Below are 17,930 nucleotides of genomic sequence, written 5' to 3' on the forward strand. Positions count from 1 at the left end.
ATTCCATAGTAAGGATAGAGATTCTAAAGGATTCAACAAATATGGAAACAATGGAGCCTTGAAAGCAATGTATATCAAGTTAACTAGTCGTGGAAGTTCTTCGTAAGAGCAGCTATTGTCCATGTTGAGTACTCTTAGCAGTCTAAAACTAACCAAATTAGCTTTAAAAACTAAAAAGAAACTAATAGCAAGATTCACAACTTAAGGAGTAAACTAGGGATAATTGAAGGTTATTCTGCAGTCATAAAATCTGCACTCCAAGAAGAATATCGGGGAGTACATGATGAAAGAATGGTACTGAAAATCATGCGGCAGATGAAAATCAAGATTATTTGGACTCGAGTTTTATTTAACTGATCAAATGAACTATCTCATGTAGAAAATACGATAAAGAACGTTATAAAGTACAAGAAATACCAACAATTGAAGTGATTCTGTAAGTTTGAAACATATATCGCATACAAATGATAATACTAACTTGAAATGGCCAACTACAAATATTTTTTTAAAAATTTAGAGAGGTCATAAACCATCAAAAGATGAAGAAGGGAGTTATCAGGAGAATAACCAGTAAATATTGCTTTCTTGCTCCCTACCACATATTGTGGGAACAGAGTGAGGACGCCAATAGGTTTCATAAAGGGACATTAAAAAAAATAAGTGAATATAATTTTACATGGAAAGCACATCAAAACAATAACAATTGCTTAATCTTACCCTTGCTGCTGCACCCCACAGATTCTCTTTACCACCGAGGTACCAAGACTCACTGTAATCAAGAAATGGAGCCAAGAGAATGTGCACTCACATGCTCAATAAGACATTTTATCGAAGCCGCAGTCATAGAACGAACTTTGCTAACGAAACAACCAAATGAATGAAAATGTTTGAGATTGTTCATCTACTATCTTGTGAGGGGAAATTTCTTTATGATAGCATGGAGCATCTCCAGGACATCTTCTCTTAAAACACACACTCACACAAAATACTATCCGTCATTTTTTTCACGTCAGATGCCCAAGTAAGAAATAAATATGTTGTCGCAATCGCTTTTCGGAAATATGGTAGCCTTGCAAAAATTGAAGAAATATCTGACCACACTTCTTGTGAATATACTCCCGTTGGTTTTGCACAATCAATTCTGCAACAATCTGGACAACATCACATATCTCAGGAACTACAAGTTTTCGGAAACAGTCTTCAGTAGTGAGAAGTCGAAAAATGAGGGATTCTTCGCAAGATCAACAACCAAGGGGAAGGTCAGCATTTGTAACCGACCAGCTGATAAAGTAACTCTACTGCTTCGCCGAAGTGTTATCAACTTCTTAATGCAGAGCAAGGATCTTGTAACGACACAATGACACCTAAATGTATATATAATAATTTGATATACTTTTAATCAATGCATCAAAGTAAATAACAAAAATTGACTATCATTGTAATTGTAATGTAAGAACTGAGGGAAAAAATACAACCATGAGTACGCATAACCAAGGGGAATTCCAAGGAAAAAAACAATATAAGCATCCAAGTAAAACATACAAAAATTTATTTGATTTCGAAAGATAGATCTTTATTTAATTTACAAATTACAGTAATCATCTCGTCTCGCACCCCAGCTAACAGGAACCTGAACCAGAAGGTCATAATTTCCACGGTTTTGTTGTTCCTCTTGTATCTTCTTTGCAGAAGAATAGGCTGATTCACTACACAGTACTAATGAAATTGATCGAAGCGTTGATATTTCTCCAATATCTTCTGGGATTTCCTTTAAGCGTCTAAGACACCGAAGTTCCAGTTTCTCAAGCCGAGGAAAGTGAGAGCCGTCTGCTATCCACTCCACAAGATCTGTAAGCTCAATTTTTAAGGACTTCAATTCAAGGAATTGTCCTTCTACAGGATTCCATTCACGCCCTTTAGCTGCATAATGCATCAAATCAAGAACTTCAAGATGACGTAGTGAACCAACCACCGTCAAATCTTCCCAAGACACTCCGCACCTTTCCAAAGTCAACTTCTTGAGAGATTGTGGAAAGCGGAGATTTCGCAGCACATTCTCGTAACTGTCAAAGATAAGTGATTCCAGATTATGTAAATTGGAAAGATTGTAAACTTCATGGTAATCCCATCCAATGCCACTGGAGAACGGCTTGTAAGTAATTCCCAATTTTTTTAAGTTTGGGATTCTGTGAACTACCTCATCTGTACACCTGAAATTCCTTATCTTATAGAGTGTTTGCAGGTTTTTCAGAACAATAATATCTCCCCTGCCATTTTTTATGTTGGTGCTCGGAGGATCAGGCAAATTAAAGAATCCTTCTTCCCTTTTTAGATGCCTGAGTTGTGGCATTTCCCATATTTCTTCAGGTAGATTTATTGGCATCACACCAGCAATGGTAACAGTCTGCAGATTCCATAGAGATTCTATTGTATTCAACAGACTTGAAAAAATTCCAGCATCGTAATCTATGAATCTAGAGTTAACTAATCGCACAATTTCTTCATCAGAGAAGACATGAACTTTTTTTTGTGCTTTTCGGAATTCACTCAGCTTTGAAAACGTGGATTTTAACTCCTCTTCGTCGGAGCTTCGCTTACTAATAAGCCAACGATTATTATCAATGATTCTGCTATGATTGTTGAGGCTATTCATCAAAGTGAGACAAACAAATTTCTCCTTTTGAGCTTCCCTGCGGCATAGGTCTCTGAAGAGATCATGGATGGTGCAAGTTTTGATTTTGTTTCTAGACCCGTAATCATGAACCTGAACAAGATTTCTATCAATTAGATCTTTTAAATTATTCTCTGCAATTTCCTCCAAACTTCTATATCTCGTCGGTTTAAGAATCCCCTCCGCTATCCAAAGTTTAACGACCCTTGAAATTCTAACCTTATGGTGTTCCGGAAACATCCCCATATAAAGAAAACATGGTTTTAGATGAACAGGTAAGTGCTTATAACTTAAAGAGAATACCTCAAAACAGATCCCATCACCTCCCATATTCAATTCCGAGTATGTGTTTTTAGCAACATACTCCCAATATTCAACCGTTCGACTAGACTTTGCAAGAAGTCCACTAATGGCAACAATGGCTAGAGGAAGTCCCCTAAAATTTCTCACAATTGTCTTTCCTACTTCCTCTAACTCAGGAGGGCAACTTTCTTTTCCAAACACCCCAACTTTGATCCTTGTCTAGAAAATGTAGTTGATGAGGGTTACACGATGTTAGGTACGAATTTAATGGGGTGGGACCCGCATTAAATTAAATAATATAAAACATGCTTTCTCACATATCTCACATCGGTTTTGTTATAAAATTGAACGAGGAATTGAGTTATAAATAGAGCTCAATTCCTTCAGTTATTGTATCCCAAAATTAAAAGCTTTTCAGCTTTGATAAAAAGAGAGTGCATAGAAAAAAAAAGAGTGTATTTTTTTCTTGAGTGCGGGAATTCTCTTTTGTGAGTTAGAGAAAATATTTTCTCGGTATACTCGGGGTTGGGATCGTGAGATATTGAGTGTATTGGTGTATACACTTGTTGTAATATTTCTCCCGGTTATAAAAGTTGCAGTGCTCCGTAGATGTAGCCTATATTGGGTGAACCACGTAAATCTTTGTGTTCTTGTTGGTTGTTTTATTCCGCATTTTTGGGTACTATTATCATCGTGATCGGCATCGCTTCGGGGTAATTCCCCAACAACTGGTATCAGAGCCTTGTTGTGAAAATTCTTAAAAATTCTGAGTATGCTCTGTGGTTGCAGCTTTGTCTGATCTTCCACATCAGAAAAGATTTTTTTGATTTTCTGTTAAGGCTAGAGAAGTGATGGCCGGAGATGATGGATCGGGACCGGGAATCAACAAGTTCGACGGAACAGATTTTTCGTTCTGGCGGTTACAGATTAGAGATTATCTGTATAGCAGGAAGTTGCATCAACCTCTATCTGGAAGGAAGCCGGAAAAGATGGAGGATGATGACTGGAAGCTTCTTGACCGACAAGTGTTAGGGGTAATACGATTGACCCTAACGAAGAACGTGACACATAACGTGGCGGAGGCAAAAACAACGGAGGAGATGATGTCCATTTTGTCGGACATGTACGAAAAGCCATCGGCAAATAACAAAGTACATCTCATGAAGAAGTTATTCAACTTGAAGATGGGAGAAGGTGCTTCGGTGGCAAAACATATCAATGAATTCAACACGATTGTTTCACAGCTAACATCTGTTGAAATTAAATTTGATGATGAGATTCGGGCACTTATTCTTTTGGCGTCTTTACCAGACAATTGGGAACCAATGCGGGCAGCGGTTAGCAACTCTGTTGGAAAAAGAAAGCTACAATTTAATGATGTCAGAGATCAAATTCTTGCCGAGGAAGTTCGCAAGATGGATTCTGGTGAAGGAACATCATCAAGTTCTGCTCTAAATCTCGAGAATAGAGGAAGGGGCAGGAGTGGCGAAAAGAGTTTAAACCAATGGCATGGTGGGTCCAAGTCAAGAAATGGAAAAGACAAAAGCAACTTTGAAAAGAATGTGAAGTGCTGGAGCTGTGGTGAGACTGGTCACTTGAAAAAGAATTGCAAATCAACAAAGAACAACGCTAATGTTGTTACTGAGGAGGTACATGATGCTCTGCTATTATCCATGGAAAGCCCTGTTGATTCTTGGGTTATGGACTCGGGAGCTTCGTTTCATACCACTGGTAATCGTGATGTATTCGATAATTACATTGCGGGAGATTACGGAAAAGTTTTCCTGGCTGATGGAAAACCTTTGGAAATAATTGGTATGGGTGATATCCGGATGAAGATGACAAATGGATCTGTCTGGAAAATCAACAAAGTAAGGCATGTACCAAAGTTGACACCCAATCTGATTTCAGTGCGACAGCTTGACGATGAAGGCCATAAGGTGACCTTTGGTGATGGTTCCTGGAAAGTAAGAAAGGGAGCCATGATTGTTGCTCGAGGAAAGAAAACTGGAACACTTTATATGACTTCCAGTTTGAGAAATAAATTAGCGGCTGTGGATGCTGGAGCTAATTCAAGTCTATGGCATAGTAGGCTTGGGGATACGAGTGAAAAGGGAATGAAGATGCTTGTTTCAAACGGAAAGCTACCGGGATTAAAGATCGTTGAGCACAAGCTGTGTGAAGCTGTATTTTTTGGAAAGCAGAAAAATGTGAGCTTTTCAAAAGAGGTCAGAGAACCGATATCGGCGGATTTGGAGCTGGTACATACTGATGTATGTGGACCATCTCCTGTGACATTCCTTGGAGATCACTCAAGATATTATGGCACTACTGTTGATGATTCGAGCAGGAGATTTTGTGTTTATTTTGTGAAAAATAAATCGGATGTTTATGAGACCTTTAAACAGTGGGAGTTAGCCATGGAAGATGTGATGGATTTGCTGTCATCCAATCACATGTGGAGGTTGTCAGAACTTCCTGAAGGTAAAAAGGTTTTACAGAGCAAGTGGGAGTACCGGTTAGAAAATGACGGTAGCAAGCGATACAAAGAAATACTTGTTGTAAAAGGTGAAAAGAAAGTCATTGGTTACACTGATATTTTCTCTCTGGTGGTAAAGTTAACTACTATCAGGACTGTACTTGGATTGATGATAAAAGAAGATTTACATCTTGAACAGTTAGATGTAAAGACGATGTTTCTTCATGGTGAGCTAGATGAAGAAATGAATCAATCACAGGGATTTGAAGTACGAGGGAAAGAGAAAATGGTGTGCAAACTTCAGAAGAGCTTGTATGGTCTCAAACAAGCTCCAAGACAGTGGTACAAGAAGTTTGATGGTGTAATGAATAATGATGGTTTTCTGAGGTATCAGGCTGATCACTGTTGTTATGTGAAGCTTGATGGTTATTATATCATACTACTGATATATGTAAATGATATGTTGATAGCAAGAGCTTGTCTGGAGGAGATTGATAAACTCGAGAAAGAGTTATCAAAGGAATTTGCTTTGAAGGATTTGGGTGCTGCAAAACAAATCCTTGGACTGGGGATCTTTAGAGATCGGGTGAATGGAGTCTTGAAGCTTGAGAAGATTCCTGAAAGCAAGAATCCAGCTGAGATGCTCACGAAGGCTGTTATCATGGAAAAACTGAAGTTGTGTTTGACTTCAGTTGGTCTCCTGGACTAACACAAAGGAGGTATGAGCTGCTGCACTGATGGTGTGAAGACATGATTGAAAATCAAGTCTTCAAGTGGGAGAATTGTTAGGTACGAATTTAATGGGGTGGGACCCGCATTAAATTAAATAATATAAAACATGCTTTCTCACATATCCCACATCGGTTTTGTTATAAAATTGAACGAGGAATTGAGTTATAAATAGAGCCCAATTCCTTCAGTTATTGTATCCCAAAATTAAAAGCTTTTCAGCTTTGATAAAAAGAGAGTGCATAGAAAAAAAAAGAGTGTATTTTTTTCTTGAGTGCGGGAATTCTCTTTTATGAGTTAGAGAAAATATTTTCTCGGTATACTCGGGGTTGGGATCGTGAGATATTGAGTGTATTGGTGTATACACTTGTTGTAATATTTCTCCCGGTTATAAAAGTTGCAGTGCTCTGTGGATGTAGCCTATATTGGGTGAACCACGTAAATCTTTGTGTTCTTGTTGGTTGTTTTATTCCGCATTTTTGGGTACTATTATCATCGTGATCGGCATCGCTTCGGGGTAATTCCCCGACACACGATAGAAAATTTTCAGCAATATTTGATAGTCTCGTGGTGACCATGACTTGACTACCATTGCCATTATCGGGAAAATTTCTACAACTCCAATCTCTTTTAATAGGCCTAAAAGGATTTTTTGCACACTATACTGTTGAGATATTGTAACCCAAGCACGAAGATCAAAGTGGTTCACAATTAATGGATTTTTTAGAACATTTTTAGCGAGGGTAGTCTTGCCTATGCCACCCATCCCGACGATGGAGAGAATCTGAAGATTTGATTCGTCCCCAGTGAGTGTCTCCATTATTTGAATCAAATCTTCATCAAATCCCACCATAGTATTCTTGCTATTGGATACACCTCGTACGGAAGAACCACCAGTCGCATATTTTCTTGGCTGCAGCACGATTTTGATCCCTTCAGTTTCCTTAATCTTCATCACATCTTCCTTCAGAGAACAGAATTCTTCTATTAGTTTCTCCAAATGTCGACTAAACAGAGTGGAGCTACTCGGTACATCGGGGAGGGTCACTTTCTTTAAAATAATGTTGAAATGGCTAAATATTTCTCTCCTTCTCCTTTCGGATTCAGAATTTCGAAGAATTGGCAAATCTTGACGGGACAGAGTGGAGCTCCTTTGACTTCCAGCTTCAGCATTTCCAAGAATTAGATCCACCACACGACTTCCAATCATATTTTCTGCTGCATGTGCTGATCTTGCGATTTTTTCTTCCAATGCCTGAATCTCGTCCCCCCTTGTCAGCGAAAATCCTTCAAGGAAATCTTTCAGGAAATTGATATTTTGAAGCAGAGAATGGATCTGGGCTTCGTCAAGAACAGCCCTTTGGCGCGGTGGGTGTTGAATTAAGTGGTCGAGAATATGTCCGAGAGAAAGAAGAGATGCATAAGCTGCCATTGTTGATCACTGATGATTTCTCAGTGGCCAAACTCAATCAATCTGTGATTTCTATGCATTAGCGTTGACTATTTGACTTCACTATCATCTACTTTGACTGATCATCGCAGCCCAATAATTCAGCCCCGTACAGATAATTTTCAGTATTATTTTTTCTAATTATTAATTTTTATATTGCCCTTTTTTTTTAAATGTTCTTTGGGTTTTTTAATTGAATAATACGAAAATTCAAAAACAAATTTTCAAATTGGACATTGTTTTTTGTTTTAAAATAAAATCTCAATTTTTTTCCAAATCAAATTTAGTCATTGTCTATCTAGTCAATTTTTTCCGACAAAAATTGGTTATTTCAACTTAAAATAGATTAAGATAATCAAAAATTAAAAGATAATACACTGAGATAAAAAATTAAAAGTTATTGAACTGAAATCCAAAAATGATAAAATTATTTGACAAAAAATAATTAATTTTCTTTAGTAATATATAATTATTTGTTGACAAAAATAATATAAATACCGAACTAGTAATAGAATGAGAATGAGATTAAAAATATATATATAATATATTTCACTAACCATTTTTATATTAACGAATAGTGGAAAAGATTGACATCTAAAGCTATCAATTTTAATATAAAAATTAAGTATTTTTTGCGTGTAAAAAATATATGTTGCCATTACATTTTATTTTTTTAAAATCTCCAATAACAACTTTAAATTAAAAAAGATAAATAATTAACACTAATATTTAACCAAAATTACATCTTTACATTTAAATCGAATATTATGTTATAAATAACCAAACTAATACCATAATCATCAACAAAATTTCCTCGAGTGTCCTTGTGCTAAGATCCAACAACTCTAAATTTTTTGGTTTTCCCCTAGTCCTTTGATCCAGACGAAAAGGCAAAACGAGATATATGCATGAATGAACAGAGATACGACTCGGAGCATGTCCCATAATATTTCAGTGAGAAAATATTCTACGTGAGAATTGATTATGCGACGTTAAGAATAACAACACACATCAACTCAAATCTTACCAACTCGCCTACGCGATCGGACAACTCTAATAACAATATTGATACAACTTAAATCGCACTCATCTATCGTCTAGAAGTGTTTATCTTAGCAACTTTGTCAATGAAAGTTGAGCAATTTCTTACACATCGAATGCACTAATCAGCCAACCGAGTACTTCTTTCTGTCTGGATCAACAATACGAACCTGGAGGTCATAATTTCCAAGCTCCAATTGTTCCTCTTGTATTTTCTCTGCAGAAGAATAGGCTGATTCACTACAGAGTTCTAATGAAATCGATCGAAGTGTTTGTATGTCTCCAATACCATCTGGGATTTCCTTTAAGAATTTAAGAAACCCGAGTGTGAGTTCCTCAAGGCGTGGGAAGTGAGAGCTGTCTGCTGTCCACTCCACAAGATCTGTGGAAAAAATTTTTAAGGACTTCAATTCAAGAAACTCTCCTTCCACGGGATTCCATTCACGCCCTCTGACTGCATCAGCAAACAAATTGAGAATTTCGAGATGAGGCAGTGAGCCGACCACCGTCAAATCTTCCCAAGGCACTCCGCCCCTTTCCAAAGTCAACTTCTTGAGAGATTGTGGAAAGCGGAGATTTCGCAGCACATTCTCGTTACTGTCTAAGAAAAGTGATTCGAGATTACGTAAATGGAAGAGATTGTAACCTTCATAGTGATCCCATCCAAAGCTACTACGGAATCGCAAGTAAGTGATTCCCAGTTTTTTTAAGTTTGGCATTCTGTGAACAACCTCATCCGTGCACCTGAAATTCCTCATTGTACAGAGTGTTTGCAGGTTTTTCATAACAAGAATATCTCGCCTCCCATTTTTGCTGTTGGTGCTCGGAGGATCAGGCAAATAGAGGTCTCCTTGTTCCATTTTTAGATGTCTGAGTTGCGGCATTTCCCATATTTCAGCCGGTAGAGTTTTCACAGAGCTGCACAAAGTACCAGCAATGATGATAGTCTGCAGATTCCATAGTAGGGATAGAGATTCTAAAGGATTCAACAGATTTGGATTCGATGAAGCATCGAAATAAATGTATCTCAAGTTGACAAGTTGTAGAATTTCTTCGCACGAGTAGAAATCATCCATGTTGAGTACTCTTAGCAGTCTAAAACAAACTGGCAGCTTTATAGATGTGGATTCTAATTCCCAACATATCAATGAACGGGTACATGATGCAAAATTCCGGGCATCAAAGACCTGTTGTCGGCATAACTTTTTGTCGGAGCTTCGCTGAATAATAAGCCGACGATTATTATCGATGATTTTGCTGTGATTGTCGAGCCCATCCATCATAGTGGCACGAAGAAATTTCTCCTTTTGAGCTTCCCTGAGGCATAGGTCTCTTAGGAGATCATGGATGGTGCAAGTTTTGATTTTGTTTCTAGACCCGTAATCATGAACCTGAATCAGATTTCTATCTATTAGATCTTTTAAATTATCCTCTGCAACTTCCTCCAAACTTCTAGGGCTCATCGGTTTAAGAATCCCCTCCGCAACCCATAATTTAACGAGTCTTGAAACGCGAATCTCAAAGTCTTCTGGAAATATGGCCATATAGAGGAAACATGGTTTTAGGTGAACAGGTAAGTGCTTATAACTTAAAGATAATATCTCAAAACAGAGCCCATCACCTCCTTTATTTAATGCCTCATGTGTATCATTAGCAACATGCTCCCAATATTCAACTGTTCGACTAGACTTTGCAAGAAGTCCGCTAATAGCAACAATGGCTAGAGGAAGTCTCCTGCAATTTCTCACAATTGTCTTTCCTACTTCCCCTAACTCAGGAGGGCAACAACTCTCTTTTCCAAACACCTTGTCACAAAACAAAGCCCAACTTTGATCTTCGTCTAACAAATGTAGTTGATGAGGGGTACACGAGACAAAATTATCAGCAACATTCGATAGTCTCGTGGTGACCAAGACTCGACTACCATTGTCATTATCAGGAAAGAACCTCTTTATTCCATCCCAAACATCGATACTCCACATGTCATCCGTTACAATGAAATATCTTCTATCAAACAAACTTTTATGTAGAAGTAATCCTAATTCATCATCATTCTTTTGAGTGATTTCTTCACCCACAATCTCTTTTAATAGGCCTAAAAGGATTTCGCGCACACTATATTGTTGAGATATTGTAACCCACGCACGAAGATCAAAGTGGAATACAATTAATGGATTGTCGAAAACATTTTTTGCGAGGGTGGTCTTGCCGATGCCTCCCATCCCAACAATGGGGAGAATCTGGAGATTTGATTCGTCCCCGGTGAGTGTCTCCATTATCTGATTCAAATCTTCATCAAATCCCACCATGGTATTCTTGCCATCAGATGCACCTCGTAGGAAAGAACCAGCAGTCGCAGCTTTTCTTGGCTGTTCCATGATTTTGATCCCTTCAGTTTCCTTAATCTTCATCACATCTTTTTTCAGAGAACAGATTTCTTCTATTACTAGCTCCAAATTTCGACTGAACAGAGTTGAGCTCCTTTCACTTCCAGCTTCAGAATGTTCAAGAATTAGATCCACCACACGACTTTCGATTATATCTTCTGCCGCATATGCTGAGATTACAATTTTTGCCTCCAGTGCCACAATCTCGTCCCTCCTTATCAGTGAAAAATCTTCAAGAAACTCTTGCAGGAAAATAATATTTTCCAAGAGAGAATGGATCTGGGCTTCGTCAAGAACAGCCCTTTGGCGCGGTGGGTGTTGCAATAACTGGTCAAGAATATGTCCGAGAGAAAGAAGAGATGCATAAGCTGCCATTGTTGATCACTGATAATTTCAAACTCAATCAATCTGTGATTCTTTGTATTAGCGTTGACTTTGCAGGCATGAACTTTGAATCATCATTGTTGAGCACCAGCCAAATAATCGAGCCTCGTTTGGATCATTTCAAGGAATATTTTTCTAATTAAATATTACAAATTTAATTTGTATACTTGTTTATAAATATTTTTAGTTAAAATTTAACAAGCTCTTCTTACAAAGCCAAAGTATTTCCCATCTATTACATGCGAAAATAGGACACATAAAATTGCGCAGAAAACCTCTTTTCAAAACTGTATTAATATTTAGTTAGTTTTTCAAAATTTTAGATTAATGTGTTAATCTATTATTATATTAAAGTTCGACATGAATTTAAATCACAAAATTATCCTCATATTCTATAATTCATTTACATAAATTGGTTTTAAAAAAATCAAATTAAAAACAAAATCACAATTGTAAAAGAACGCAACGCGTTGCTCTCGACGACTAGTATTTATTATGTATTGTTTACTATCATTCCTAATTTGAAATAATGGCTTTATTATTTATTTTAATAAAAAGTTAGACTTCAACGAAATGTATATATTTACAAACAAAATTCAAGAAATAATTTTTGGTATAAAATGAGTAACAAAAATATTTGACTATTGACATATATGGTCAAGAGCTTCAATTAACAAGTTCAATTAGATATCAAATTTTTTATTACTAAAGAATAACAAATATAAAAAAGAACCCCTTTTTTCATTTTTATAAAATATAATATAAAATTTTTTCAAAATTTTAGAAATATTTAATGTTTCTTCATTTATTTTAAACTGTAAAATCACTTGCATACCGATAAAGTAGAAGAAAGAATTGAAATCTTCAAACAAGAAAAAAGAATTGTAAGTGCTCTAAACTTGGCTGCTACTGATACAATCAGCTGCCAACAAAGTAACCAAATTAGCTTTTAAAACTAAAAAGAAACTAATAGCAAGATTCACAACTTAAGGAGTAAACTAGGGATAATTGAAGGTTATTCTGCAGTCATAAAATCTGCACTCCAAGAAGAATATCGGGGAGTACATGATGAAAGAATGGTAACTGAAAATCATGCAGCAGATGTAATTCAAGATTATTTGGCCTCGAGTTTTATTTAACTGATCAAATGAACTATCTCATGTAGAAAATACGATAAAGAACGTTATAGAGTACAAGAAATACCAACAATTGAAGAGATTCTGGAAGTTTGAAACATATATCACATACAAATGATAATACTAACTTGAAATGGCCAACTACTTTCTTAAAAATTTAGAGAGGTCAAGAACGAATATTACGAGGGAATGTGAAAAAATATACTTAAATTCAGACCCCTAATCAATTAAATTAAAAAATTGACGGGAGCGATCGCATCCAACCGCCCCATGACTCAATCTCTGCTGATGAGTGGTGGAAATTTACCATGATATTTGTTGTTAATTTGTAGAATATGTGCCACCCATGCATTTTCATGATCTTAATGCATCCATCTTCCCATTTTCATGGACATGATTTTCCTTCTCTTATTGTTCCGATGCTTGGTTGCTCTTGTCCCACTTTCCTTTGAGATTTTTCCTTACTAGTTTGTAAACTTGAATGAAATGGTTCCCCGTGATTACTCTAATGCTTTCGCGATCCTCAAGTACTAACAGTTTCAGATCATTCGGCATGCTAAAAAAGAAAAAAGTCAGCCAAAACATATGAAAATGAGTTAACATGCAATGAGTTGATCTGGGAGAAACAACAGTCACCTGAAACAACTTTTCCAGTACACCCTTCACAAACTCTGTACAAAATGTGAACTTTCTTCTCTGAGTTTTATTGATGGCTTTAGTCATGAATGAGATGACTATTCGCGTCACATCCAGGCAAAACAAAAAGAAATATTACTTCCCCTGCTGGGTTAATTGATGGGCGGCGCTTTACAAGCCCAGACCAGTTCGACTCCTACCCGAATCGTCCAGCTCATTTACATGATCAGTAGTATGAGATAGACTATGGTTCGAATAATACCATAATGTGCAACAGCAAATGAAGTTGAAGAGCTGGATATGCGAACTCAAGCATTTCAATCCAGTACTTGAAGAGTAAGGAAGGATTCAATTCACGTGATGAAGATGTATTTACACACGATACACATTAACAGTAGAATGCTGAATCCTAATCCGATTATCAGCAGTTAAACAGGCATGAGTGTCATCCAACTAAAGAGAAACGAATTCGAGAGAAAAGAAGAGAGACACTCGAGCACAACAAAATAACACAGAATTGTCCATTACTAAAACCATGCATGAATATATTTTAAGAAGAAAACGGCATGCACCATCAAAAGATGAAGAAGGGAGTTATCAGGAGAATAACCAGTAAATATTGCTTTCTCGCTCCCTACCGCATATTGTGGGAACACAATGAGGACGCCAATAAGTTTCATAAAGGGACATTAAAAAAATGAGTGAATATAATTTTACATGGAAAGCACATCAAAACAATAACAATTGCTTAATCTTACCCGTGTTGCCGCACCCCACAGATTCTGTTTACCACCGAGGTACCAAGACTCGCTGTACTCAAGAAATGGAGCCAAGAGAATGTGCACTCACATGCTCAATAAGACATTTTATCGAAGCCGCGGTCATAGAACGAACTTTGCTATCTTTATCATTGGCCAAATAAACAACCAAATGAATGAAAATGTTTGAGATTGTTCATCTACTATCTTATGAGGAAATTTCTTTATGATAGCATGGAGCATCTCTAGGACACCTTCTCCAAACACACACACTCACACAAAATACTATCAGTCATTTTTTTCACCTCAGATGCCCAAGTAAGAAATCAAGATGTTGTCGCAATGTCTTTTCGGAAATATGGTAGCCTTGCAAAAATTGAAGAAATATCTTACCACACTTCTTGTGAATATACTCCAGTTGGTTTTGTACAATCAATTCTGCAACAATCTGGACAACATCATAAATCTCAGGAACTACGTGAGAGGGCGAAAAATGAGGGATTCTTTGCAAGATCAACAACCAAGGGAAAGGTCAGCATATATAACTGACCGGCTGATAAAGTAACTCTAGTGCTTCGCCAAAGTGCTATCAACTTCTTAATGCAGAGCAAGTATTTTGTAACGGCACAATGACACCTAAATGTATATATATAATTTGATATACTTTTAAGCAATGCATCAAAGTAAATAACAAAAATTGACTATCGTTGTAATTGTAATGTAAGAACTGAGGGAAAAAATACAACCATGAGTACGCATAACCAAGGGGAATTCCAAGGAAAAAAACAATGTAAGCATCCAAGGAAAAACATAAAAAAATTTATTTGATTTCAAAAGATAGATCTTTATTTAATTTACAAATTACAGCAATCATCTCGTCTCGTACCCCAGCTAACAGGAACCTGAACCAGAAGGTCATAATTACCACGGTTTTGTTGTTCCTCTTGTATCTTCTTTGCAGAAGAATAGGCTGATTCACTACACAGTACTAATGAAATTGATCGAAGTGTTGGTATTTCTCCAATATCTTCTGGGATTTCCTTTAAGCGTCTGAGACACCGAAGTTCCAGTTTCTCAAGGCCAGGAAAGTGAGAGCTGTCTGCTATCCACTCCACAAGATCTGTAAGTTCAATTCTTAAGGACTTCAATCCAAGGAATTGTCCTTCTACAGGATTCCATTCACACCCTTTAGCTGCATAATGCATCAAATCAAGAACTTCAAGATGATGCAGTGAACCAACCACCGTCAATTCTTCCCAAGACACTCCGCATCTTTCCAAAGTCAACTTCTTGAGAGATTGTGGAAAGCAGAGATTTCGCAGCACATTCTCGTAACTGTCAAAGATAAGTGATTCCAGATTATGTAAATTGGAAAGATTGTAAACTTCATGGTAATCCCATCCAATGCCCCTGGAGAATCGCTTGTAAGTAATTCCCAGTTTTTTTAAGTTTGGGATTCTGTGAACTACCTCATCTGTACACCTGAAATTCCTTATCTTATAGAGTGTTTGCAGGTTTTCCAGAATAATAATATCTGCCCTGCCATTTTTTACATTGGTGCTCGGAGGATCAGGCAAATTGAAGAATTTTTCTTCCCTTTTTAGATGCCTGAGTTGTGGCATTTCCCATATTTCTTCAGGTAGATTTATTGGCATCACACCAGAAATGGTAACAGTCTGCAGATTCCATAGTAGGGATAGAGATTCTAAGGTATTCAACAGACTTGAAAAAATTCCAGCATCGTAATCTATGAATCTAGAGTTAACTAATCGCACAATTTCTTCATCAGAGAAGATATAATCTTTTTTTTGTACTTTTCGGAATCCACTCAGATTTGAAAACGTGGATTTTAACTCCTCTGCGTCGGAGCTTCGCTTACTAATAAGCCGATGATTATTATCAATGATTCTGATATGATTGATTAGGCTATTCATCATAGTGAGACAAACAAATTTCTCTTTTTTTGCTTCCCTGCGGCATAGGTCTCTGAATAGATCATGGATGGTGCAAGTTTTGATTTTGTTTCTAGACCCGTAATCATGAACCTGAACAAGATTTCTATCATTTAGATCTTTTAAATTATCCTCTGCAATTTCCTCCAAACTTCTATATCTCATAGGTTTAAGAATCCCCTCCGCTATCAAAGTTTAACGACCCTTGAAATTCTAATCTTATGGTGTTCCGAAAACATCGCCATATAAAGAAAACATGGCTTTAGATGAACAGGTAAGTGCTTATAACTTAAAGAGAATACCTCAAAACAGAGCCCATCACCTCCCATATTTAATTCTGAATATGTGTTATTAGCAACATACTCCCAATATTCAACCGTTCGACTAGACTTTGCAAGAAGTCCACTAATAGCAACAATGGCTAGAGGATGTCCCCTGCAATTTCTCACAATCTTCTTTCCTACTTCCTCTAACTCAGGAAGGCAACTTTCTTTTCCAAACACCTTGTCACAAAACAAAACCCAACTTTGATCCTTGTCTAGAAAATGTAGTTGATGAGGAGTACACGATAGAAACTTTTCAGCAACATTTGATAGTCTCGTGGTGACCATGACTCGACTACCATTGCCATTATCCGGAAAAAATCTCTTTATGCCATCCCAAACCTTAATACTCCACATGTCATCCATCACAATGAAATATCTTCTATTAAACAAACTTTTATGTAGACTCACTCCTAATTTATCATCATGCTCTTGAGTGATTTCTTCAACTCCAATCTCTTTTAATAGGCCTAAAAGGATCTTGTGCACACTATACTGTTGAGATATTGTAACCCAAGCATGAAGATCAAAGTGGTCCACAATTAATGGATTTTTGAGAACATTTTTAGCGAGGGTAGTCTTGCCGATGCCACCCATCCCGACGATGGAGAGAATCTGAAGATTTGATTCGTCCCCAGTGAGTGTCTCCATTATTTGAATCAAATCTTTATCAAATCCCACCATAGTATTCTTTCTATTGGATACACCTCGTACGAAAGAACCACCAGTCGCATATTTTCTTGGCTGCAGCACGATTTTGATCCCTTCAGTTTCCTTAATCTTCATCACATCTTTCTTCATAGAACAGAATTCTTCTATTACTTTCTCCAAATGTCGACTGAACAGAGTGGAGCTCCTTTCACTTCCAGCTTCAGCATTTCCAAGAATTAGATCCACCACACGACTTCCAATCATATCTTCTGCTGCATGTGCTGATCTTGCGATTTTTTCCTCCAATGCCTGAATCTCGTCCCCCCTTGTCAGCGAAAATTCTTCAAGGAAATCTTGCAGGAAAGTGATATTTTGAAGCAGAGAACGGATCTGGGCACCGTCAAGAACAGCCCTTTGGCGCGGTGGGAGTTGAATTAAGTGGTCAAGAATATGTCCGAGAGAAAGAAGAGATGCATAAGCTGCCATTGTTGATCACTGATGATTTCTCATCAGTGATCATCTACTTTGACTGATCTTCGCCAGCCCAATAATTCAGCCCCGTACGGATTATTTTTTCTAATTATTAATTTTTATATTTCTTTTTAAATATTCTTTGGGTTTTTTAATTGAATAATACGAAAATTGAAAAACAAATTTTCAAATTGGACATTTGCTTTTTTGTTTTAAAATAAAATCTCAATTTTTTTTCCAAATCAAATTTAGTCATTGTCTATCTAGCCAACCTTTGCCGACAAAAATTGGTTATTTCACCAGAAAAAAAAAAACCAAAATAATCAAAAATGAAAAGATAATACACCGAGATAAAAAAAATAAAAAATTAGTGAACTGAAAATCCAAAAATGATAAAATTATTGAACAAAAAATAAGTATTTTTCTTTATTAAGTAATAATTATTTGTTGACAAAAATAATATAAATACCAAACTAGTAATAGAATAAGAATGAGATTAAAAAAAGTATAAAATAGACTCCACTAACCATTTTTATATTAACAAGTAGTGGAAAAGATT

At 36.7% G+C, this 17,930-nt stretch overlaps 3 protein-coding genes and 1 long non-coding RNA gene across 4 annotated transcripts in view; 1 reads left to right on the top strand and 3 right to left on the bottom strand.

The window, feature by feature from the left end:
- The window catches only part of LOC140820058 (uncharacterized), a 22,931-nt gene continuing 5,001 nt past the window's right edge, over positions 1-17,930 (top strand). The window contains exon 1 of the long non-coding RNA XR_012115338.1: positions 1-911. This is a non-coding gene — a long non-coding RNA (uncharacterized lncRNA). The remainder of the gene's footprint in view (positions 912-17,930) is intronic.
- On the bottom strand, positions 1,414-7,764 carry LOC140820125 (putative late blight resistance protein homolog R1C-3). Its single transcript, XM_073180448.1, has 2 exons — positions 6,670-7,764; positions 1,414-3,193 (listed from the first exon to the last, which is right to left on the bottom strand). Exons 1-2 carry the CDS (start codon positions 7,612-7,614, stop codon positions 1,583-1,585), a joined length of 2,556 nt encoding a protein of 851 aa, XP_073036549.1. The 5' UTR covers positions 7,615-7,764; the 3' UTR covers positions 1,414-1,582.
- Positions 8,333-11,559, bottom strand: LOC140820051 (putative late blight resistance protein homolog R1A-3). The gene has a single exon (XM_073180362.1). The coding sequence runs from the start codon at positions 11,433-11,435 to the stop codon at positions 8,799-8,801; it is 2,637 nt and encodes an 878-aa protein (XP_073036463.1). The 5' UTR covers positions 11,436-11,559; the 3' UTR covers positions 8,333-8,798.
- Positions 14,697-17,403, bottom strand: LOC140820054 (putative late blight resistance protein homolog R1A-3). The gene is made up of 2 exons (XM_073180364.1): positions 16,229-17,403; positions 14,697-16,019 (listed from the first exon to the last, which is right to left on the bottom strand). The coding sequence occupies exons 1-2, from the start codon at positions 17,384-17,386 to the stop codon at positions 14,829-14,831; spliced, it is 2,349 nt and encodes a 782-aa protein (XP_073036465.1). The 5' UTR covers positions 17,387-17,403; the 3' UTR covers positions 14,697-14,828.

This window comes from Primulina eburnea, chromosome 18, assembly GCF_022965805.1.
Source record: "Primulina eburnea isolate SZY01 chromosome 18, ASM2296580v1, whole genome shotgun sequence".
In the NCBI taxonomy this organism is placed as follows: domain Eukaryota; kingdom Viridiplantae; phylum Streptophyta; class Magnoliopsida; order Lamiales; family Gesneriaceae; genus Primulina; species Primulina eburnea.

What these genes read in the sequence shown, in the direction of transcription:
- LOC140820054 (XM_073180364.1), bottom strand. Translation starts at nt 17,386, where the DNA reads ATGGCAGCTTATGCATCTCTTCTTTCTCTCGGACATATTCTTGACCAC. An exon ending in GTGATGGGCTCTGTTTTGAG is followed by an intron (nt 16,020 to 16,228) that starts GTATTCTCTTTA and finishes AATCTTGTTCAG; the next exon opens with GTTCATGATTACGGGTCTAG.
- LOC140820125 (XM_073180448.1), bottom strand. Translation starts at nt 7,614, where the DNA reads ATGGCAGCTTATGCATCTCTTCTTTCTCTCGGACATATTCTCGACCAC. An exon ending in TGCCGATCACGATGATAATA is followed by an intron (nt 3,194 to 6,669) that starts GTACCCAAAAAT and finishes TACATTTTCTAG; the next exon opens with ACAAGGATCAAAGTTGGGGT.
- LOC140820051 (XM_073180362.1), bottom strand. Translation starts at nt 11,435, where the DNA reads ATGGCAGCTTATGCATCTCTTCTTTCTCTCGGACATATTCTTGACCAG.